Source organism: Ursus maritimus, unplaced genomic scaffold (assembly GCF_017311325.1).
Source record: "Ursus maritimus isolate PB19 unplaced genomic scaffold, ASM1731132v1 scaffold_7, whole genome shotgun sequence".
In the NCBI taxonomy this organism is placed as follows: Eukaryota; Metazoa; Chordata; class Mammalia; order Carnivora; family Ursidae; genus Ursus; species Ursus maritimus.
The window spans coordinates 56,374,178-56,399,847 of record NW_024426885.1 but is presented as its reverse complement, the minus strand read 5'-3'; the positions used below and the strand labels follow the sequence as shown (position 1 = coordinate 56,399,847).

At 36.8% G+C, this 25,670-nt stretch overlaps 1 protein-coding gene across 1 annotated transcript in view; it reads right to left on the bottom strand.

Annotated features, from left to right (window-relative positions):
* DNA2 (DNA replication helicase/nuclease 2) overlaps positions 1–25,670 on the bottom strand; it is a 49,367-nt gene that overhangs the window by 11,730 nt on the left and 11,967 nt on the right. The window contains exons 6-14 of the mRNA XM_008695953.2: positions 20,470–20,689; positions 14,237–14,354; positions 13,509–13,674; positions 11,089–11,283; positions 9,229–9,459; positions 6,047–6,163; positions 5,858–5,967; positions 5,468–5,577; positions 4,357–4,581 (exon numbers count right to left, since the gene is read on the bottom strand). Of these exons, the coding sequence (XP_008694175.2) occupies positions 4,357–4,581; positions 5,468–5,577; positions 5,858–5,967; positions 6,047–6,163; positions 9,229–9,459; positions 11,089–11,283; positions 13,509–13,674; positions 14,237–14,354; positions 20,470–20,689 (1,492 nt within the window). The remainder of the gene's footprint in view (positions 1–4,356; positions 4,582–5,467; positions 5,578–5,857; positions 5,968–6,046; positions 6,164–9,228; positions 9,460–11,088; positions 11,284–13,508; positions 13,675–14,236; positions 14,355–20,469; positions 20,690–25,670) is intronic.

The following is a 25,670-nucleotide window of genomic DNA, read 5'->3' as shown; positions in this document are numbered from 1 at the left end:
TAGTCTATGCAGGAAAAATACTAAGACGATCATAAACAGGAGAAGATAAGGGACGATAAATGGAGGTAAGCTTTCTAACTTCATAAGCACTAGTAAAATGACAAAAATCAGTGGACTATAAGATATACATAGAATGTAATGCACAGAGCAATAGAGCATCCAATAAAGCTATTCAAAGTGATCACACAAAAACACTATAAAGAAATCAAAATGGAATTCTAAAAAATGTCCAAGTAAGCCATAAGGCAGGAAAAAGAAAACAATCAAAAAAGAGAGGGGCGCTTGGCTACCTCAGCTGGTAGAACATGTGACTCTTGATCTCAGGGTTGTGAGTTTGAGGCCCACATTCGGTGTGGAGATTACAAAAACCAACCAACCAAACAACAACAAAAACCATAGAAAACATAAAACAAAAAATAAAATGGCAGACTTAAGCCCTAACATGTATCAATATTTATGCAGAATGTAAACGGTCTATATGTTCCATGTACATTTTAAAAGACAGGGATCAAAACAATTAAAAAACAGATTGGCAGAGTAGATAAAAAACACTAGCCAGCTATATACTTTATATAAGAAAGTCACTTCAAATTTAACGATACAGGCATGTTATTAATGATATAGGCATGTTAAAAATTAAAGGATGGAGGATCACATTGATAGATTTTCTTGCTGAATGATCCTTACCTCGGGGGAATAAATCCCAATTGCTCACAGCATACAAACCTTTCAATACACTGCTAAATTTGATTTGTGAATATACTGTTGAGAATGTTTGCATCAGTCAAATATGCCCAATGTTTTGGGTTTTTTTAAATATTTACTTATTTAAGTAATCTATCCACCCAATGTGGGGTTCAAACTCATGACCCCAAGATCAGGAGTCACATACTCTTTCAACTAAGCCAGCCAGGCGCCATGGGTTTTTTAACACAGGTGCAGAAGCAACTCAATGGAGGAATGAATGGTTTTTCACGGAGTGGTGCTGTAACAATTGGACATCAATAGGCAAAAAAATGTACCTTGACCTAAGTCTCACATATTACACAAAAATAGACTTGAAATGGTCACAGACTTGAATGTAAAACTTAAAAGTATAAAACTTTTAGGAAAAAAACACAGGAGAAACTTTGAGCATCTAAAGGTAGACAGTTTTTAAACTTGACACTGAAAGCAGAATGCATGAAAGCAAAAAATTTATATATTACGCTCTATCAAAATTAAAACCTTTTCTGCTGCAAAGGACCCTATGAGGAAAATGAAAAAAACAAACTATAGAGTGGGAGAAAACATTCAAAAATTATATATCCATTAAAGGACTAACATCTTTATATATATATATATAAAGAATATATATATATTATATAAAGAATATATATATATTATATAAAGAATATATAAAGAACTCTCAAAACTCACAATCCAAATGGGCAACAGACAGGAAGAGACATTTCAGTGAAGAGGATACAGAAATAGCAAACAAGCACATGAAGACATCAATAACCATCATAGGGATACGTAAATTAAAATCACAATGAGGTAGCATTATATACCTATCAGAATGTCCAAAACAAAAAACAGTAACTCCACCAAATGCTGACAAGGATCACTCATACATTGCTGGTGGGAATGTAAAATGTTACAGCTGCTTTGGAAAACAGTTTGGTCGATTTTTTTTTTTTGAAAGATTTTATTTATTTGGGGCGCCTGGGTGGCACAGCGGTTAAGCGTCTGCCTTCGGCTCAGGGCGTGATCCCGGAGTTCTGGGATGGAGCCCCACATCAGGCTCTTCCACTATGAGCCTGCTTCTTCCTCTCCCACTCCCCCTGCTTGTGTTCCCTCTCTCGCTGGCTGTCTCTCTCTCTGTCAAATAAATAAATAAAATCTTTAAAAAAAAAAAAAAGATTTTATTTATTTGACAGAGAGAGAAAGAGAGACCGTGCACGCACAAGCTGGGGGAGTGGCAGGCAGAGCAGAGGGAGAAGCAGGCTGCTTGCTAAGCAAGGAGCCCAATGTGTGACTTGATCCCAGAACCCTGAGATCATGACCTGAGCCAAAGGCAGATACTTAACCAATGAGCCACCCAGGTGTCCCAGTTTGGTAGATTTTTCAAAAAAACTAAACATGTAGGGCACCTGGCTGGCTCAGTCTGTAGAGCATGTGATTCTTGAATTTGCAGGTGTGAGTTCAAGCCCCATGTTAGGCATAGAGATTACTTAAAAAACAAAACAAAACAAAAACTCTAAAAACTAAATATACAACTACCAAATGACCCAGAAATTGCACCTCTGAGGATTTATCTCAGACTAAGTCCACACAAAACCCTGTACATGAATGTCTAAGGCAGCTTTATTCCTAATAGCAAAACTCATCCAGATGTTTTTGAACATGTGAATGGTTAAACAAACTGTGGTACATCCATACAATGGAACACTACTCACCAATATAAATGAACAAACTATTTACACACACAACAACCTAAATCTCCAGGGCATTAGACTCAGTGAAAAACACCAACCCCAAAATGTTACATACTGTATGATCCCATTTATATAACATTATTGAAATGACAAAATTGTAGAAATCAGAGAACAGATAAGTGGTTATCAGGGGTTCAGGAGGGGGTGGGGCAGGAACGAAGTGGGTATAGTTGTAAAAGTACATGAGTGATACTTGTGGTAATGGAGCTGTACCCGGACTGTATCAATGTTAATATCCTGGGCATGACATTTTACTAGTTTTTTAAGATGGTACCAATGGGCAAAGGATATACATGATCTCTCTGTATTATTTCTTACTACTGCATGCAAATCTATAATTACCTCAAATAATAAGTTTAATTTTTAAAAAGTTAATCAGATATACACCTTAGCCACTTCAAAATTTTTCAAGAACTGGTATAGATATTAGACAAAGGAATTGAAGGAACAGCCTATTAAATTTATTTTAATTATTTTAGATGATTTTTTTCAAAGACAAACTATCAGTTAAGACCTCCCAGGGGGTTGCATGGCTGGCTTAGTCAGTAGAGTATATGACACTTGATCTTGGGGTCATGAGTTCAAGTTCCATGTTGGGTGTAGAGATTACTTAAAAATAAAATCTTTTTTTTTCTTTTTTAAAGATTTAATTTATTTGAGAGAGAGAGCACACAAGCAGGTAGAGGGGCAGAGGGAGAGGGAGAAGCAGACTCCCCACTAAACAAGAAGGACCCTGGGATTATGACCTGAGCCAAAGGCAGATGCTTAATCGAGGAAGCCACCCAGATGCCCCCAAAATAAAATCTTTAAAAAATAAAAACTTCCCAGAAAAATACAGACATTAAATAACAAAATAAAAACTAGGCTCCATATCGAAAGTCTCAAAGTCTAGAAAAACCTGTCATTAAACTGCTCATGTACCATTGCTTTGAATTCAAACTGGCTAAAACATCCTGATTATTAGAAATTTTCTAGGTGTGATATTATAATAATACATGTTTGTCTTCCTCTGGGTTCCGGACACAGAGCTCCTAAAACCCTTGGAATTTCCTGAGTGCTCCGGGAGAGAGGAATATCTTTTGTTATTCATATTAAGTCCTTTTCAACCATACCTGCGTTTATGCTAATGAGAGGATGGGGGTTGGTTGCCAGAGGAACCAACCTACAGATTAAAGGGTTAGAACTTTCAGCGCCATCCCTTCCCCCCACCCTTCTACTTAGGGAAGGGGAGAGGGACTAGGGATTGAGCTAATCACCAACCACCAATGATTTAATCAATCGTGCCTAAGTGATGGAATTTCCATAAAAACCCTAATAAAGAAAGGGGTTTGGAGAGCTTCCGGGTTGGTGAACACATCATGGTGCTGGGAGGGTGGTTCATCTGGAAGCTCCGTACCCCTTTCCACATTCCTAACCCTATGCATCTCTTCCATTTGGCTGTTCCTGAACTGCATCCTATATAGTATATCCAGTAATATAGTAAGTAAAGCACTTACTTGAATTCTGTGAGCCATTCTAGCAAATTATCAAACCCTAGGATGGGGGCTGGTTGTTACAACTTAGAACTGAAGTGGGTGGTGTGATCTTACAAAGGGGCTGAGCCCTAAACTGTGGAATCTGCACTAATTCCACTAGTTAGTGTCAGAAGTGTTGTTGAGTAGAGAGAAACAAGCATTTTCTGTAACTAGGATATTTTAAACTAGGAGATGGGAGCCCTGAATAATAAAACAGAAACCTCATTTCAGTTCAAAAGCAAACAGCAAACTATAAATTAATAAAACTGGTCAATGTGACTGAATTTCCCAGAATGCTGTTTCTCCACTCGGTCTGGCTACAAAAATCACTGCTGCCATTATTACGCAGTAACTGTACTTACGTGACTGTTGTAGAGCTCTTCCAGAAGAGCTAAGGATTTAATGGACTTGGATCTGCAAATTTCCTCCTCTGTGAATTTCTGGATGTCTTGATGTACCTTCTGAGTCCGACCCAAACGCAAAAATCCTATTTTAAACTTTGCTAACTTCAAAAGAATATTGTCAACAGCAGAGTGTGTGTAGCTTGTCAACAAAACACTAAAACCACAGGCATAGAGAATTCTTACCTAAGAATAAATAAAAGAAAGGAAAATAACATTACCTTTAATTCCAGATAATTTTTAACATGCTTATATTTTTCAAATAGAATCAGAAAACTTAATAGGAAGCATATCTTAGAGCTGAGCCAAGGTAAGTATTTAAAAAATTATAAAGGCAAAAAAAAAAAATTATAAAGGCAAAATGTTTCATGAAAATCACATGGCATTATCTTATTAATTAATGGTATGTTAATAATATATTATTAGTGATAATAAAATTGAGTACACAGTACATACTTGAATAGTGCCTGGCACACAGTATCAATCAATAAATATTTGTTGCCATCATTATGATTATTCTAAGGTTAGTATAGAAATTTACTGACATGGAAAAAAAAATCCCAGAAAACTCTATTTCAACCACCTCTGTATAATTTATCATTTTTTTAAGGCAAGAAAAACATACAATGATACACATGACACCAAATGAAAGAGATCTCAGACAATCCTAAATGCAAGAAATCTACAACATGATTACAACTTTTTGTGATTTGGCATTTATATTTCTCATGTCCTTCTAAAAGGTTAATTTGAAATAAAGCCTTTTGATTTAAAATTCAGCCCTTTTGATAGAAAACATCACATTCTCCAAACTGAGAAGATGATGTAAATAGTTTCTGGGGCGCCTGGATGGCATAGCGGTTAAGCGTCTGCCTTCGGCTCAGGGCGTGATCCCGGTGTTATGGGATCGAGCCCCACATCAGGCTCCTCTGCTATGAGCCTGCTTCTTCCTCTCCCACTCCCCCTGCTTGTGTTCCCTCTCTTGCTGGCTGTCTCTACCTCTGTCGAATAAATAAATAAAATCTTTAAAAAAAAAAAAGTTAGTTTCTAAGCAAAAGAATAATAACCTTACAAGAGTACATATTGTAGTTGTTTTTCCTGTTCCGGGCATACCCACGATGAGTGTGTAGTCTTTTGAAAGAAGTACCTTTTTCATCGCTTGCCTCTGAGGTTTATTCAAACCTACATTTAAGTTTAAAAATAATGGGAAAAAGAATGTTGGATTTCAACGAGCAAATTAACTATAAAAAAAGCAGCCTCTATTCTAGTCTGTTCTTCAATACATCTTCTCAAAGTAAGAATATGTCATGGTGATACTAAAGTATGTATGTAAACTGCTTCCCAAGACAATCTAAAAATTTTAAGTTTAATAAGTTATAAAAATGCTAGGCTATAATGTACATTGAATTATAAGCACAAGCAAGAACAATCAATGGAAGCAGATATGCTGATTATCACATACCTTTTAGAATGCAGGCAACTGTATCCTTTGCATCATATGGAAGAACAGAACTGAGGTAGGATATAAACTGAGGTTCATGAAAATCAATGATTAAATCTCGAAGTTTTTGGCTGAAAACAAAAAAAAATGTTTTTAGTAATATCCCTTAGGAAAGTGGGGTAAATTTCAGAGTCATTCATTGTTACAAACCTGACAAAAGTATTTTCCATCAATTTAGAAAGATTTCCTAATGGGGTATCTATATCACAAGTTTTTTCTTCCAGGTCCAATCTGAACAAAGTTGATTCTGGGAGTACTGACAAGTTCCTAAAACAGCAAAACAGATGTACATGAATGTTTTCATTTAACATGGTCAGTTGGTCTGTATAAGAAATACATCGTTGTTTGCTAAAAGAGTAAATGAGCCAGAATAGCTATTAAAATGGCTACCAGGCCCTAATTCATACTTGCCAATCAGACAATATAAGAATCGTGGACTGGCAGGAAAAGGGAGAAAAGTAGGGCATAAGACACTAAGGTCAAAGTAATTAAACAGAAACCTACAACACCCACTGACAATTCATTAGGCCTGGCTTTGCAACCTAGCCTGGGCTCACTACCCCCAGAAGGATCCTGAGCACATGGCCCCTCTCTCCTCCAGCCTGGAGCACAGGTCTCTTTCCTGATGCCTTCTCCCACTCCTCCTCCAGTTCCTGAAATCCCGGGGTTCCCTAGGGTTCCTTCCCTGATCTTCTGTACTGCTCTTTCTTGTCATTTTCCCTTTGGTTCCATGCCCTCAGGCAGCTCTAAATCCCAAATCTACATCTTGAGGCCCAACATCACATTCCTTTTCTGCCTAGTTGCTCACCCAACCTTCAGGTTTGGATAACCAGCAGGCAGCAAGATCTTTCCACTTGATCAAAACCCAGGCTATGGAAACTCAATACATTCAAAACTGAACAAATATTTACCCCCACTGAACCTTATCCTCATTCTGTGGTTCTGATTCCAGTCAATAGCACTTGCCTCTACACCACTGCCTCATCCTTCCCATTCCCTTCCCCTCACCCTCTTTCTTCCCAACCTCCATATCCAATCAGCATCCAAATCTCTCGTCCAATTTTGCCTTCTAAATACTTCAAAGTCACTCCATCCTCTCTGCCAAAGCTACCTTCCCTCAATCACCGGTAGCCCAGGCCACTGCAAGTTTCCTGGTTTCTATGCTTTCAGTTTCATCTCTATTAATTAACTATTCTTCACAATGCATTCACAGAAAAATGCAAATCCGATTATCATCACTCTTCTGTTTAAAACTCTTCAATACATCGGCATAGTCACAACTTAACATGGTAGATAAGATCTTCTATGAACTGACCTCCCCAGTCACACTCCCTTCTTCATCTTTTACACTGCTGCACTTTCCTGAACATTGCGCTTCATACATATCACACCATCGTGTCTTTATGCACCACGTTCCTCTGTCTGGCATACGCTCCTCACGCTGCTTCACCGGGCTAATTAATCCACCAGGTGAAGATTCAGAATGACCTCCTTCAAAAGCTTTCCCTGAGCCTCCTAAATTTGGGTTCAATGCCTCTCATCCATGTTCTCTTCAATTCAAACACTTGCCATATTAGACCAGAAATATGTTTATTTATCTACCCACAAGATTATAAACTCCTCAAGGATTTGCAAAGCAGGATACACACAAAATAAATAACTGCAAGAGAGTGCAGGAAGTCCTAACAGACAAAAGAAATACTGTGGCCCATACTCCCAATCACGAAACCCAGACCAGGGTTGGTTGTGGCTAAACTAGAATTACTGGCTGGTAGAGAACAAGCCTGGACATGTCCAGGGCAGTTACCCAGAAATCGCCGCATCCTAACTGCTGAGCTCCATCCAGTAAGACATGGCAAGGCATGGCCCGCACTTAAATGCAAGGAAGGCTGGGAGTGCAGAAAGAGGGGAATGTAGATATTAGCCAGCATGGACAGTGGTCTTAACCACAAATGTTCATATCAACTATTCTATTTACTTGATATTTTTCTTTAAATGAACTCACTCTGTTTTAACAGAGATAAATACACTTTATGTTACAACTATAAATGGAAAAAAATGTGGGTTTTTTTTTTTTTTAAGATTTTATTGTTAAGTAATCTCTACACCCAACACGGAGCTCGAATCCACAACCCTGAGATCAAGAGTTGCATGCCTGACCAACTGAGCCAGCTAGGTGCCCCAAAATGGTTCTTTTCAGAAGGAGAAAATGAAATGGTGAGTGCCCAGAGTGCTAGAAATAAGCTTTATGGCTAACAGGGGAACTAGCCTGCCTGCCATTCACGTGGTGGTGAGAACTAGATAAGATCATGTCCACATTAGCATTATGAAACAGAATATATTAAACAAAAGTTTAGCAGTTTGGTAGTTCCTCAAAATGTTAAACTCAAAATTAGTACACGACCCAGCAATTCCACCAGTACGTATCTACAAAGGAAAATAAAAATATATTCACATAGGGGTGCTTGGAGGGGCTCAGCTGGTTAAACGTCCGACTCTTGATTTCAGCTCAAGCCATGATCTCAGGGTCCTGGGATCGAGCCCCACAATGGGCTCTGTGCTCAGTGGGGAGTCTGCTTCTCTCTCTCCCTCTGCCCCTCCCCTCACTTGCACTCTCTCACTCTAAAATAAATAAATCTCCAAATATATATATTCATATAACATATATATTCATATAACAATTTGTATGTGACTATTTATAGCAACACTAGCCATAACACCCAAAATGTAGAAACAACTCAAACGTCCATCAACTGGTAAATGGATGAGCAAAATGTGGCCTATCCACATAATGGAATATTATTCAGCCATAAAGAAATAAGGTACTGGGGCACTTGCGGGGTTCATTTGTTAAGCGTCTGACTTCAGCTCAGGTCATGATTCCAGGATCCTGGGATAGAGCCCCGCATCAGGCTCCCTGCTCAACGGGGAGTCTGCTTCTTCCTCTCCCTCCACTCCTACCCCTCGCTCACTCTCTCTCAAATTAAAAAAAAAAAAAAAAAAAAAAAAAAAGAACAGTATGCTAAGTAAAAAAAAGCCAGCTGCAGAAGACCATATATTATATGCTCCCATTTCTATGAAATGTTCAGAATAGGCATATCTACAGAGACAGAAAGGAAACTGGTGATTGCCTAGAGAAGGGGGAATGAATACCAAAGGGTACAAGGGTTCTTTTTGGGGTGATGAAAATATTCTAAAAGCGATTTTGGTGACTGCTGCACACAACTCTAAGAATATACTAAAAACGATGAATAATGATTTAAATGAATAAGCTGTGTATAGTATACAATTTATATACCAATAAAGCTGTTACCCCACCAAAGGAACATTACCTGTCTAATAAACAGGTTACTGAAGCCATGTTAATCTCCTTCACATATCCCCTAGACAAAGCAAACAGTGTTCTCTCTTCTCCACTTAAAATAATTCTATCACCTGCCATTAGATTTGTAACAGGCATGTCACCATTTTTACGTTGAAAATTATGTAAATATTGTCCATCACAAACTGTCTTTACACATTCTGTTCTAATCAGGTTTCCAATGCAGTTGCCACTCTCCTCCCTATGAAACAGAAAGAAAGACAGAGAAAGCCTCCATTTACATCAAATATATAAATACTATATTTGCATTTTTCCACAATTTACTTGTTCATCTGGCCCCTGGAAGCTATAATGCTAATACTGAGTCATTCATTTTTACATTTTCCACAATCTACATTAAAGTGTTAGAAATGCTAAGGAAACATTCTATTAGTTACAAAATAATCTCTCATCAAAAGACCTCTAGACAAGTGCTAGGGAGCACATCCCCTGTTGCACACACAGACTGGGATCTCTGAACAACATGTGTACCAGCACCTTGAACCTTGAATGACACTCCCACTTCTATGCTGATACACATAACATTACAGAAGACAAATGGTAATATTTTTCCTGAACTTAATGTGAAGAAAATAAGTACCTATTTCTTTAGTATTTACAAGAGGATTTATAATTATTATTAAAATAATGGCAAGTGAATTGATAATTCCACTGCTTCTAAGAAATAAGTATTAAGCATTTACAATCTCTCAGACACTACTATTAAATACAACTTCAGAAGCTTGTTGGCATGTACACTTGACATATTCATTGTACTTATGTAGTCTATCAAAAACGACTTAAATTTTATCCACTGTAATGATTCCTTGTGTTAAAATTTACTATTAAGGAAATAATGATCAATTATTTCTAAAGTCACATTAAAATCAACATTTGTTCTGGAAAGTTATAAATAAGTGGATCAAAAGCAAAGAAATACTGGGGCCTCTGGAAAGTTATAAATAAGTGGATCAAAAGCAAAGAAAAATACTGGGGCCTCTGGGTGGCTCAGTCCATTAAGTGGCTGCCTACAGCTCAGGTCATGACCTCAGAACCCTGGGATAGAGCCCTACATCAGGCTCCCTGCTCAGCGGGGAGTCTGCTTCTCCCTCTCCCCCTGCTGTGCTCTCTCGTGGTCACTCTCTGTCAAATAAATAAATAAAATCTTAAAAAAGAAAAAAAGAAAAATACTATGCAAAGATATACAAAATTACTTCTTTATAAGCAACTTGTAAAAAAATAGATCTCTATAGGAAACAAACTGAGGGTTGCTGGAGGGGAGGTAGGGGGATGGGGTAACTGGGTGATGAGCATTAAGGAGGGCACTTGATGTAATGAACACTGGGTGTTATATGCAACTAATGAATCACTAAAGTCTACCTCTGAAACTAAAAAAAATTAAAAATTTTAAAAAGTTTTAAAAATAAAAAACAGATCTCATAAAAATAAAAAATGGACCAACTTTAGAAAATTTGAATCTGTATTAAAACTTACTGAAAATATAAACTTTTTAAAGACTAGTATTTAAAATATTAGGTAAAAAGTCATTAATTTGTACATTACTAGCATGCTAAAATTCACCTTATACTAAACTTTATGCTCTTTTCACTGATGAAAAAGGACTAATGATTTTAAAATAAGATTTCTCAAGACATAGTTAACCTACTGAAAATAACAATAGTGCTCTACTTAGAAACAATTCCTTGACAGCCATCTAGAGTTGGCATGAATATTAAAATTGCACATCTCTCACATGATATCATGTATCCTGTATTTTTCATGAATTCCAAATACCATCCCATTAGGTAATCCAATTAGATGGATCACTTACATTTCTGAAGCAGACATTAACCATATATGTTGGTGATTCTTTTTATTATCCTTTGATTGTGACTCCAGGGTTAACATTAGACACCAAAGGCTGAAATACTCCAAGTGTGTAAGCTTTAGATGTTGAGTTTCTTCTTTAATTTTGGGCAGCATGCCAAATGGGACTGAACTGTCATCCATCTGTTGTTCAACTGCTCTAAAGAGAGATGTATATAAAACAATTACTGGCTAGCTTTAAAAATGAGGTTTTTTCTAAAATAAGCATACATATATGATGATCACTGTAACTTATAACCACAGGTCCTAATTTTCTTTAAAAGTCATTTCAACATTTTATAAGCCAAATGGCTTTTTACAAAACAAAATGCTTAAGAAACCCAGTGTAGCGTTATTTTGCCTTTAAGGACTATAACCCCAATAGCTACTTAAGTTTGGTATACTCTACTTTTCATTACTATAATAGTACCAAGTCTAGGCTTTTTGTACAACTGCATTTCTCAAAATCACAATATTTGTATATCCAGCTCTGTACCATTAGAAAGTCAACATAAAAACATGGCAAATTATGTGAAGTATCAACAAAGTTCTGAATTTTAATACAGAAGTAATTATGTTATAGGATAGCATACAAAACATAGAGAATAAGATTTTAAAAAAAGTGCTTGTACTACAGGCCCAAACTTCCCATAGTTAATTGTCCTCTGCATTAACAGATCATTTATTTGATATAATACTTGGAAAAGTCCTTTATGGGAATTTTTAGGCTGAATTGGAACTTTGGTCTTGATCTGATCTTGTTTCCTACTCTGTATTTACATCTGTTTTTTTGTGTGTCCTTCAAAACTTTCACTGGCCTATGAAGGTATAAATACAAATGACTGGTCTTAAGACAGCTAATAAACTTCCCATCCGTAGAAAAATAGACATATAGGTGCCTCGCTGGCTCAGTCGGTGGAGCATGCCATTCTTGATCTTGGGATTTTAAGTTAGAGCCCCATGTTGGGTGTAGAGATCACTTAAAAAAAAATCATGAGGTGCCTGGGTGGCTCAGTCAGTTAAGCTCTGACTTCAGCTCAGGTCATGATCTCAGAGTCCTGGGATCTAGTCCTGCTTCTCCCTCTCACCCCTGCTTTCTCTCACTCTCGCTCTCTCTCTCAAATAAATAAATAAATAAAATATTTTAAAAAAGGAAAGAAAAATAGACATATATAAACAAGAAGACAAGTCTGTTGAATCATATCAAACTATCTGGGAGAACCAATCTCCCTGTTTTTAACTACACAAGGCATAAAATTAAAATAGTAACTAGGAAATAGAAGAATCTTAGGGGTGCCTGAGTGGCTCAGTCAGTTGAGCCTCTGCCTTTGGCTCAGGTCTTGATCCCAGGGTACTGGGATCGAGTCCTGCATTGAGATCCTTGCTCAGAGGGGAGCCTGCTTCTCCCTCTGCCTCTCTCTGTCTCTCATGAACAATAAAATCTTAAAAAAAAAAAAAAAAGAATTCTTAAAGTATCACTTAAGAAAAGCTGAATAATACTTAAAATTCCTATACTACTTCCATTTTTTTTTTTTTTAAGATTTTTTTATTTTTGGGACTCCTGGTGGCTCAGTCAGTTAAGCGTCTGCCTTCGGCTCAGGTCATGATCCCAGGGTCCTCGGATCGAGTCCCACATTGGGCTCCTTGCTCAGCGGGGAGCCTGCTTCTCCCTCTGACTGCTGCTCCCCCTGCTTGTGCTCTCCCTCTCACTTTGACAAATGAAAAAAAAATTTTTTTTAAGTTTTTTTATTTTTAAGTTATCTCTACACACTACATGGGGTTCAAACTTAAAACCCTGAGATCAAGTCACATGCTCACCCAAATGAGCCAGCCAGATGCCCCTATACTATACCCCTCTTAACCAGATTCCATTAAGTCCTAAAATTACTTCATTTCCCCAGAAACTATTTGCAGCAAGATTAAAGTAACCACTTTTGGAAAAAGTTTAAAAAGCATACTATTATTCCCCAAGGAAGGAGGCTGGTTACAAAATATGAACTGTGTTTGTTTTTGTTTTTTTTCTATTCTCTTCATTTTAGAAATACAACCCATGGGCGCCTGGGTGGCTCAGTCAGCTAAGCATCCGCTTTCAGCTCGGGTCATGATCCTGGGGTCCTGGATCGAGTCCCACATCAGGCTCCCCCTGCTCAGTAGGGAGTCTGCTTCTCCCTCTGTCTCTCCCCCTGGCTTGTGCTCCCTCTCTCTCTCTCTCTCTTTCTCAAATAAATAAATAAAATTAAAAAAAAAAAAAAAGAAATACAACTCACAAAGAAAAAAATCACTAAAATGAAATCGTCAATGCCAGACCAGACAACAAAGTTCAATCATTTTGAGTTGAGTAAACACTTAACTGGAATTAATACTTTTGGAAGAAAATGTTTTTACCTGCTATAAAGAGCACAGTTGCCAATTTGTGAACAATATTTACAAGTTTGCTGGTCCTCAATTATTTGTGGCAAAGGAGCAAGCTTTGTCTTCTCCTTTTCAATAGCGGACTTGTTAATACGGTGAAACAAAGAGAATGCCATCTGGTTTCTTAGCCTTAATAATTCTATGGAAAAAAAAGGTGGAGGTGTGTTTAAGAATTAAGTTTATTATATACCTTTCTCATGGAAAACTTTCAAATTTAAAAACATAAAATGAACATTCTTATTTCCTATTACACTAGAATAACTGTTAACATTTTGGTGTATATTTGCTTAAATATTTGTTCACTTCGTATGTTCTTTTAAACAACCATACATCTCATAACTAGTAAATATTGTGAAATTGGTATTTTTAGCTAACTGCTAAGGATAAATACAGCTATCTAGAGTGTCTCAAATATAAGAGAGGAAGTTTAAAATAAATTTTTGTATAATAAAAGTTTAAAAATGTTTCCAACTATACAGTATATTGTTAAATTCTTTTTAAAAATACCACAACTAAAAATACATAAATAAGCAAGCAAGCAAGCAAATAAATAAATAAAACCACAACTACACATTACAACCTATATTAGGCCTAGCAAGTACAGGGAATGATTTTCAGGTATATATACAGATTACTGAAGATTAAAGGAAAAAACAAACAGACAAAACCCAGAGAAGTAAATGGAGAGAGAACAACTCAACCTCTTTTATCAAGATGTTTGGCAGGCACAGGGTACATGTGGCCAGTCTTGAGGTAAAGGAGGAGGCCAGCCTCTGGATCAGCTCTCCTCTCTTGGCTCAGCAATGTATACAGAACAAGCTGTGAAAACATTGTACATTTTGTCAACTAAAACATTAACTTTCACACATCCATGCGTGTTTAGCAATCAACACATACTGTGGTTTTAAAATCAAAAGGTCAGGGCGCCTGGGTGGCTCAGTTGGTTGAGCAACTGACTATGGGTTTCATCTCAGGTCATGATCTCATGGGTTGTGGGATCCAGCCTCAACCAGCTCCTTGTTCAGCAGAGAGTCTGCTTGAAAGATTCCCTCCCTCTGCAACCCCCACCACATGCACACATGCACACACCTGTGCTCTGTCTCTAAAAATGAATAAATAAATCTTAAAAAAATAAAAAATTAAAATTAAAAAATCAAAAGGTCAATTAAGCTCTATTTCCATCTTGAAAATAACATGAGCAAATTAATAAAGATAACAATAATTCAATGTCAAATATTTAACTTCTACAACACGAACACTATGCTTCTCAGTTTTACACAATAAATACATACACAGAGGGCGCCTGGGTGGCTCAGTCAGTTAAGTGTCTGCGTTTGGCTCAGTTCATAATCTCAGGGTCCTGGTATTGAGCCCCATGTCAGGCTCCCTCCTCAGTGGGGAGTCTGCTTCTCCCTCTCTCTGCCCCTTCCCTGCTTGTGCTCTTTTTCTCATTTTCTCTCTCTCAAATAAATAAATAAAATCTTTTTTAAAAAATACATAGAATTTTTCTTAGACAGTAAATATGTAGGTTTCCAATAAATTAAAGAGGGAAATTAACCAAACTATATTTTACATTCTGAAATTAAGTCTTTAGACACTATTTTCCCTGTTTAAAATAAATGAATTAAAAAATTAAATTAAGTGAACTAAACATTAAAATGCATATTATTTATGTCATAGTTACTGGGACAACTAAATGAGACTCACTCTACAAAGTTCACTGTTTTTTGCAGAGCATGAGTCATTATTAACTGCGTTAAAGTTATGTGATGCTCTCCAGAGAAACCATCTAAAACAAGTTAGAAACAGCTGGTTTATAGTTCATGAAAACACCTTAGCAACAATAGCACATCATTTAGTCAAACACAACCTGCAAACAAGCTAATATCTTTTCCAGGAGGTTTCCAAGATTAAAATATTGAATAATTTATGTCTTTCTTTGTTATTTAGTAGGCTCCACACCCAGCCTGGAGCGCAATTTGGGGCCTGAACTCTCGACCATGAGATCAAGGCCTGAGCTGAGATCAAGAGTTGGAAGGTTGGGAATTCCTGGGATACCTGGGTGGCTCAGTCTGTTAAGCGTCTGCCTTTGGCTCAAGTCAATATCCAAGGGTCGTGGGATCAAGTCCCACCTCAGGCTCCTTGGTCAGCGGGGAGCCTGCTTCTCTCCCTCTGTCTGCCATTGCCCCTGCTTGTGCACACGCTCTCTTTCTCTCTCTCCTCTCTCTCACACTTGCACTCTCTGACAAATAAATAAAATCTTAATAAGGAAAAAAAAAAAAAAGATGGAAACTTAACCAACTGAACCACCCAGGTGCCCCTGATGTGTCTTTAAGTCATAAAACTTCAGACGCCCTGGGTGGCTCAGTAAGCTAAGCATCTGCCTTCAGTGCAGGTCATGATCCCAGGGTCCTGGGATCCAGACCCACCTAGAGCAGGGAGCCTGCTTCCCCCTCTCTCCTTCTACCTCTCCCTACCCCCCCAACCCCAGGTCATGCTCTCTCGCTCTCTCAAATAAATAAATAATAAATAAATCATGAAATTCCAAAATACCAAGACCAGTCATTATAATTAACATGCCTAGGTAGGTCAACGTATAATTACATTCTTGTTTTCTAAACTATATTTAAAATATAATGGGGTGCCTGGCTGGCTCAGTTGGTAGAGCATGCAATTCTTTATCTCGGGGTTGTAATCTCGAGCCCCACATTGGGTGTAGAGATTACTTAAAGTAAAATCTTTAAATTAATTAGTTTAATATAATGACTTATAGAAGGCAAAAAGTATTTGTGGCATATATATTAATTATATCTATAAATTCATAATTAAATACCCAAGACAGGCTTGCAAAAAACAAAAATAAATTAAATTTCTTTGCTTTTTGTTCTTTTGTTCCTACCAAAGATAGTGGTGCTTGTCAAAAATAAACTACCAGGACTACACCAAAATAAAAACTCTTACGCAGCAAAGGAAACCATCAACAAAACAAAAAGGCAGCCTACTGAATGAGAGAAGATATTTGCAAATGATATATCCCATAAAAGGTTACTATCCAAAATATATAAAGAACTTATACAACTCAACACCCAACAAACAGATAAACTGATTTAAAAATGTGCAGACGGCCTGAATAGACATTTTTCCATAAAACACCAATAGATGGCCAAAAGACACATTAAAAGATGCTCAGCATCACTCAGCATCAGGAAGATGCAAGTCAAAACCACAGTAAGATATCAACTTGCATCTGTCAGAACAGCTAGAATCAAAAAGACAAGAAATAAGAAGTGTTTACAAGGATGTGGAGAAAAGGGAACACCCCATGCACTATTGGTGAGTATGTAAATTGGTGCAGCCACTGTGGAAAACAGTACAGGGGTTCCTCAAAAAGTTAAAAATAGAAATAACATACAATCCAGTAATTCTACTACTAGATATTTACCCAAAGAATACAAAAACACTAATTTGAACATATATGCACCCCTATGTTTATTGCAGCATTATTTACAATAGCCAAGATAAGGAAGCAACCCAAGTGTCCACTTTTTTAAAAATTTTTTCCTTTTTTTTTCTGAAATTAAATTCAATTAAGTGTCCACTGATAGATGAATGGATAAAGATGTGGTGTTTATATGTAATGGAATACTACCCAGCCATAAAAAAGAAAATGAGATCTTGCCATTTGTGACACCATGGATGGACCTAGAGGGTATTATGCTAAGTGAAATAAGTCAGAAAAAAGAAAAATATCATGTATAAGGGAAACCACATTTCCCTTATACATGAGATCTAAAAACAAAACAAACAAACAAAATGCAGAAATAGACCCATAAATACAGAGAACAAACTGATGGTTGCCAGAGAGGAGGGAGGTAAGGAGATGGGGAAAATGGGTGAAGGGGAGTGGGAGACACAGGTTTTCAGTTATGGAATGAATACGTCATGGGGATAAAAGATACGGCATAAGGAATATAGTCAATAGGACTGTAATAGTGTTGTATGGTGGCTGATGGTAGCTACACTTGCGGTAAACATTGCATAACATAATGAAGTGCTAAATCTCTGTGTTATACACCTGAAACTAATACAACATTGTATGCCAACTATACTTCAATTAAAAAAAAAAACAAAACAAAACAGTGGTGCTTCTGAAATGAGCAAATATAGCAGCAATACAGAAGAAATCCCAATATATAAATCTTGCAAAGAAAATACAATCCCAAGTACCTCAATGTTCAAGGACATTTACAGTAATATGGTAACCTCAAATGTCTACAAAGTAAAATGTGAAAACATTGTCTTAGGAAACAATCATACCAAAGTTTGGTACTTTAGCTTGATATCCAAAATTCATCTGTATATATAAGATTCTTATGAAGGACTGCTTCTTCAATATTTGAGCCTATGAAGTATGTTTTGGGAGGTCTTCTTACAAACACCCTATTTGTGTTCCCTTATACAGTATAGGTACCAAATAAAACTTTTTAAAATTAAAATGAACTCATAAGTGATACGGTAGAGCCTTGGGGCTGTGGACCAAGGGAGTCACATGAAACTAATGGTCCTTCTGTGTTGTTTTTCCCTCCAAGGAAACTGAGGCAGAAGGAAGGAATACAAAGGAGTCTGCTTCTGGTACTTATTAGAAGGGAAAATATCTGAAGTGAAATTCCCTTAATATTATAACAAAAGGAAGTTGGGTTGAAATTTCACAATATTATTATAATTCAGCTATATCATGAGGAGCCTGTCTGGCTCAGCTGAAAGAGACTGTGACTCTTGATCTCAGGGTCATGAGTTCAAGCCCCATGTTGGGTGTAGACATTACTTAAATAAGCAAAACTTTAAAAAATAGTAATAAATAAGTAAACTATATCATAAGTTAAATAGGCTTTTATGAGCTAGTTTAGAGATCATAGCTTCATATAATTTTTCCTTTAAAAAATGTGTTTTAGGGGTGCCTGGTTGGCTCAGTCAGTAGAGCATGTGACTCTTGGTCCCAGGGTCATGAGTTCAAGCCCCACACTGGGTGCAAAGCTGACTTTAAAAAATAACAAAATTTTAAAAATTAAAATGTCTTCCAATGCCAAATTACTGCTTTAGAAATGAACTTTGAGAATATGATCCATTTATAAAATAAAGATCTTTCTTAAATGAAGTTAGTTTATAACAATGAGCTTTTTCTGCATTACCAAAGTGAAAGTCAGATCTTTCAAGAGGGAATATGTATGTCTTTTTTCATCCCCAATATCTATGTAACTCAATGGATTACTATAATTTTTTCATGTCTCCTTGTTTCTTGAACAACGAATATGCAATATAAACTCCCACTATTTTTGTTTCAGTCTTGCTCTAGTCAGTTTCCTCATGTTTTAATACAAGAAATATTGTTTTATTCTTAAAAGTTCTTCTTGCAGCTTCTCTTCATGCAAAGATAAGTTTCAACTGAACAAAATTAAATACAGTAATATTATCTGCCTTCAAGGTACTGCAAGTCAGAGCAGGAATCTTAGAAGATCTTTGAATCCAGACCACGTTAGATGCTAAAATGCTTTTATATTTCTCTTTATTCAGAAATGCTTTCAATCAAAATTGTCATTTAAAAAAGTGAAGTTTTCAGTCTCATGTACATAGAACACATTTCTTCAAATCTTTGACTTCAAAAACAGCTTTCATTTCTTGGCATGATTTTCCTTCCTCAAGAGGGCTTTAATCTAGCTAAATCTTTACTTCATGATTTTAGCCATTTCTGTGTTACCAAAGTGAAGAGCTCACGTCTTCTAATCGTGGAAACCTATTTTTTCCTCCACTTCCAATATCTGTAAAACCCAGTAAGGGGAGAAACACCAATGCCCAAATGGAAAAGCTTGCATGAGAACCTTTGGTGTTGCATACATATTAAGAATGGCAAGAAAGATTTAATAAGAGAAAGTCCCTGTAATCACTGAGTATATAATTCAGTACTTTGAATCTGAACGTTACTTTACATAAAATCTATTGAAACTAAAAAATCTGAATAGTGTTTGAGATTCCAAGGGCAAAAGGAAATTTAAGTTATATTACAAATGCTATGTTGTTATGTTATTTATTCCCATAATACATATCATACCATAAAAATACAATATTACTACCTTTTAGTTTTAACCTTTGCTGGTTTAAAAGTGTCTAGAACATACCACAGACTGCCAATGTGGAGATGGGCAGAGGGAATGAAAATAATTAGAAAACAAAATAGAACTTTATGTTAAGTCTTACTTAAATAGTCTATACTTAATAGTCTATACTAAAAGTAATATAAATTTCAGATAATTTTGAAGGACCACAAAAAACTGTTATGTTTACCAGAAAGAAGAAAAGATAAATAAAAACTTGAATTTAACAAAATGGTAAGATATGGGTCTATATTTCATTTTAGATAATATCATTAAAATCAGATTAAAAGTCAAAAGTAAAAGAATGGATTTAGACTGTTTTCTAAGAGTATCCTATGTCAGGTGTTTCATGAAAACAATAGTTCCATGGCAAATTAAGTTTAGGAAACAATGAGTTTAAACATATCTACATTACTCTGATTTATCAGAAACTTTAATAGGTTACCATACATCATTAAATCTCTAAATATACTTGGTTTCTGCAACTTTTATCACCAAGGAATTCTTTTTTTAGGAGTATCTGTTTAGACTAGTTTGGCAACATAAATTTGGCAACACTGGCTTATAAATTCAGCTGTTGTGTTTCTTTGCTAGAGAAAACTTTCTGCTGTAGCCATGTGTACATTTATAAACAATTTGAGTACTCTGGATACATCCCAAATTGAAAAGTGCTATATGAAACTTAAATAAAAATTACCCAAATTGAACCAAAATATATAAAGCAGACCTACATTTTTCAGTATATTAAATATTCAGACAATTTTCTTATTAAGACTTATACCTACCTGACTACGGTGCTCAATAGAATTTAATTCTTTGCCAGTTTTAAGTTCCAATGGCATTATCTTATATTTCGTTTTACATCCTCGATGTATTTTCACACCAACTGTGACATCTATTTTGCCTTTCAATCCAAACCTAGGGGACCAAATGCTTTCTTCAATATCCAATGAGTTTATGACTTCAATATTACATGTTGAATTATTGTTATTACCATCACTTGGCCTAAAAAACGAAACACAAAAATACTTCATTACAACACTTCGCACATTTCTCATTAGGCTGGCATTGACTCTACTATACACAGAGAATGTGGGGATGGGAGACCGACCACATATGTTTACAGCAGTGATTCTCAAAGTGTGGTGCCTACACGAGCAGCATCAGCATCACCCGGGAACTTGTAATAAAAGCAAATCCTCATGCTCCACTCCAGATCTACTCAATCAGAAACTCTGCAGGTGGAGCCCAGCAATTTGTCTTACAAACTCTGCAAGTGACTCTGATGCATGCTCAAGACTGAGAACCGCTGGCCTGTAGCCCCTTACTCACGTAATTTACATCTTAATACTGATCATCTATCCTTTTCAGTTTATTCCTACTACAATCTTCCTAACTCGGGCCTTTATTTCCGCAGGCCTAGATTACTACAAAAGTCTCATTATTTGGGCCTACTGAAGCCACGATACCAATCTGAATATTCTGATATATAATTATTACACTGACTAATATAAAATGGCTTGCATGTGGTTGCACCCAAGGTAAAGCAAGGGATGTGTTCCTTCATTAACACCATATTAAACTGTGTTAAGAATGAGCTCTCTTCCCCCATCAGCCATGCAGTGTGGGGCTTCACTATCAAACACTTCACTCCTACACTCCCCATGACAATCTTCAAAGGACCTCACGTGCTCCTACATTTCCTCATTGTTTTCTTTACTTAATCGTTGAACGAATCCATTTCTGCCACTATCAATATTTAAAACTAAGTACTTGGCACTGTTTCTTCTATTACAAGAGGTTCTGAGTTTACTATCTTAACCATTAAATAACCAAAAGCACAGGAAGGAGAAAAAAAGAAATATATAAACATCAAAGGAATTAGGAGGTGAAAATAACTTTTAAAGCCTCCTATACATCTCCTATCTAAGATTTACTCATTTTCAGAGCAGTAAATTATTCTGCATGAGAAAAGTCAGATAGTGCTAACTTTTATTAATCCTATTCTAGACTCAAAGTCAGATAAGATACTAAATCTAATGGAAATCTTACATGAAAAGGATAAATTTTCTAGTAATAAAGTGTATTTTGTATCATAAAAATCAAGATTTGGGGTGCCTGGCTGGCTCAGTCAGTTAAGTGTCTGCCTTCGGCTCAGGTCATGATCCCAGAGTCCTGGGATCGAGGCCTGCACCGGGCTCTCTGCTCAGCGGGGAGCCTACTTCTCCCTCCCTTCTTCCTCTGCCTGCTGCTCTGCCTACTTGTGCTCTCTGTCAAATAAATAAATAAAATCTTTAAAAATTAATTAATTAAATAAAATAAAAATAGAGATTTAAAAAGTTTAAAAATTCTGACTGTCAGAATACATGATTTAGGGGCACCTGGGTGGCTCAGTCGTTAAGCGTCTGCCTTCAGCTCAGGGCGTGATCCCAGGGTCCTGGGATTGAGCCCCGCATCTGGCTCCCTGCTCCGCTGGGAGCCTGCTTCTTCCTCTCCCACTCCCCCTGCTTGTGTTCCCTCTCTCGCTGGCTGTCTCTCTGTCAAATAAATTAAAAAAAAAAAAAAAAAAAGAATACATGATTTAGTTGACTTTGGTTTGCTAATTTCATGTTATTTAGATCAGCAGCTATTTCTTAACAAATGAGAATATTTTCTAAGAGAAAAAAATGACATCTTCAGTAATTTTTTTTCAACCGTTTCAGAATGTTTCAAATATAATCTCCAGGAATACATGCATACTTCTGTAATCTCTGAAGAAGACAACAGAAGACTTCAGGTAAGCTAAAACTTATCTGAAATTTCTTAAATATTATTGTTTTATATCTCCAAATGTTATCTAATCATGTGATATATTTAAATATGCTCCTATGAAATAAAGCAAACTTTATTATTCATAAAATGTCACATGTATACTTAACAGAAGATAGGTAATGAAGCTTTTAACATTGCTACTAAAATTCATTCCCCTAGAAAATGAAGTAATGTGATTTTAGACCTAGATCTGTGGAACAAAATGACAGTATTTCAATTTAACTACTGTGATTTTAATCAGCATAATGCTGTAAAACTCCTTCGAGAACCACCTGATGGAGACTATGGTATTGTGAAGATGAAGAAAATCTACACTTACTTATGGGTGAGAAAACTTTCTCTTTAAATGACCTTTAAAGGTCTCCTTCTCTGTGCTAAAGTCTAAAGATTTTTTTTTTTAAAGATGGCTATAAACGGCTGTGAAAATGACACAAGCTAAAATACAGAGGAGAGCCTCCTTCACAGACAGACATATAAGGTTCCATCGAAAATAACTGAAACAAAAAAAATCTTATACCAAGATACAAAGAGGAGAACACTGGGCTGGGAATCAAGAATTGTTACTGTAGACTGAGCTCCACCACTGGTTTTTCATATGAAACCTGGACAATCACACCACTCACTGGGTCTCAGTTCCCTTATTTGAAATCTAGGAGTTGATCTCAAAAATCCCTTTGAGGTCAAAGACAACTCTGAATCCCACACTTTCCCTGGCTTCCTGATATACTTGTTCCAGGCTACCTAATTCCTTGCTGGTATATCATAAGCCTCCTCAGGCTCCTTCGACGGATTCTACTCCTCTCTCCCTCTGTCCTTACACAGCACACTCTTCCATGCCTCTTCGGTTACCCTACATGTTCTAAGTAATGCCCTCCAGGTCTGTGTTTTCAACTAATAGGAGAGAGTCCTTGGAGGGCTTTAGTCTCCCTGTCACACCAGGACCTAGCATAATCCTGAGCACAGACACTGCATGGGATACCCGTTTGCTGCACAGGTAAGACCATGAATCTATGAGAAAATGGCAGCTTATCACTGTAAAAACAATGAATAACTTTTAACCAAAAGAAAAAACATGCAGACAAAATAGTAAAACAATTAAATAGTAAAAGAAAAGCTAATATCTGAAACAACAACGAAAAGGGATCTCCACCACAAGTTTCATTCTCGAGCAAATTTAAATGACTCCAAAATAAATAATAAGGAAGGAAAAGAAAAGTATGTAGTGAGGGAGGGTAAATAAGGATAAAGAAATAAATAGGAACTACAGAAAACAATATTTGAGTTTGTAATTATTACTTTCTGTAATACAATAACAACAACAACAATAATCAACAGAAACCAGAATGACAGAAATACTACAAAACAATGAAAGAAATCAGGAAAAGAATGAGTACTTAATAAACACTTAATCTGTTTATCACAGTGAAGACTAATGCACTGAGACCCACCCCCTATTCTAGACACAGGCAATCTGCTCCAAAGAAATAACAAAGAATGAAGCATTTATAAATTTAACCCATTTATTACAGCTTTTTTTTTTAAGGGAGGGAGTTACTGGTTAATTTAAGACAACTACAGAAAAAAGAATATGAAAAATAAACCCAATTCTAACTGCAAGATAAGCCTCATTTTTTTAAACTACCATTATTAAAATATATATCAAAATCCTGGCAAACTGTGGTGATGGTTACACAACTCTACAATATACTGAAAGTCACTGAATTGTAAATAATAATAAAATAAATAAAAATAATTAAAATCCAGATATAGGACATTTAAACATTGCTAGCAACCTTCTAAAATGATTACAAAATTCTCAGAGAATTCTAGCAATATGTAAGGTTGCAAAATTTCCAAATAACTTTGATGAAGTAGTCGGTTGAGATTTTAATGCCAAGAAGTAAGTGTCCCATAGGTCAACCCGTCCACTCATGTACTCTCACTCCTTCTCCCATATTCAAGACGTAGCTGACCTTCCCCATCTCTCATGATGAATTCTGCCCTCTCTATGGAATTCTCCCCACTGGCATATGAACACATTATATCTCCCTCTTCAAAACAACAACAAAGCTCTCTTAGCCCCACATAAGCCTCTGGCTACCATTCCATTTCTATGTGACCCTCATAGAACAACCCTTCACTACAGTTGTCTAACTCCCTGTCTCCTCCTCTACCAGTCTCTCTTGACAACCTTCTCATCACATTTTCTCCCCTGGACTCACTGCTGACTGTTCTTTCCCTCACACTCCACAACCAATCCAAAACTATCAGTTCTACCGCTAAAGTCTGACTAAGTCCAACTGATTCTCATCACTTCCACACTCTTACTGTGGTCTCAGCCACCGACATCCCTTATTTGGATTCTTGTAAAAGCCTCCAACTTGGTCTCTCTACCTGTGGCCTTATCCTACAACACAGTCTCAAAGAGCAGCCAGAATGATCCTTTTAAAAGTAAATCTGATCGGGGTGCCTGGCTGGCTCAGGAAGAAGAGCAACTCTTGATCTCAGGGTCATGAGTTCAAGCCCCATGTTGGGTACAGAGGTTACTTAAATAAACATTTATAAATAAATAAAGTAAATCTGATCAGTGCAGCACAGAGAGGTTAAGTTACACAGCTAACCTGTGGCAAAACTGAGCTTCACATCCAGGCTCAGTGTGTCCTCTGAACTACAGACAACAAATTGGTCCAAAGAACTAACGGTTCCCAAGTTTCTGATGTTCAAATCTTAAACAAGTTGCTCAGATCACAAAGTGTCTTGAGATAAAATAGTAAGAATATTGAGAAAAGGTTAAGAAAATTTATATAAATGGAAGCTGTGCCTATTCAAAGAAAAAGAAAATGCTGCTCGCTTAAGGGGAAAAAAAAAAAAAAGAAATTACATCAAAACCCTCTGTGCAAGCAAGCTCTCCAGTGGCCTCTTATCTAATCACAGCAGCCAGAGTCCTGACATGGCTTATGAGGCCCCAGGAAAGCTCCTTCTGCTCCTTCCTTCCTCGCTCTGCTGCCGCCACTGTGGCAGGGGGGCATCCCCCGAAGGCCTTCTGCCTGGAACGCTCTTCCCGGGGAGAGCTGCACAGCTACCTCCTCCATTTCCTTCAGGCTCCATGTCCACGTCACCTTATTGCAGAGACCTTTCACGACCATTCAACGGACATACTACGTCCCACCACCAC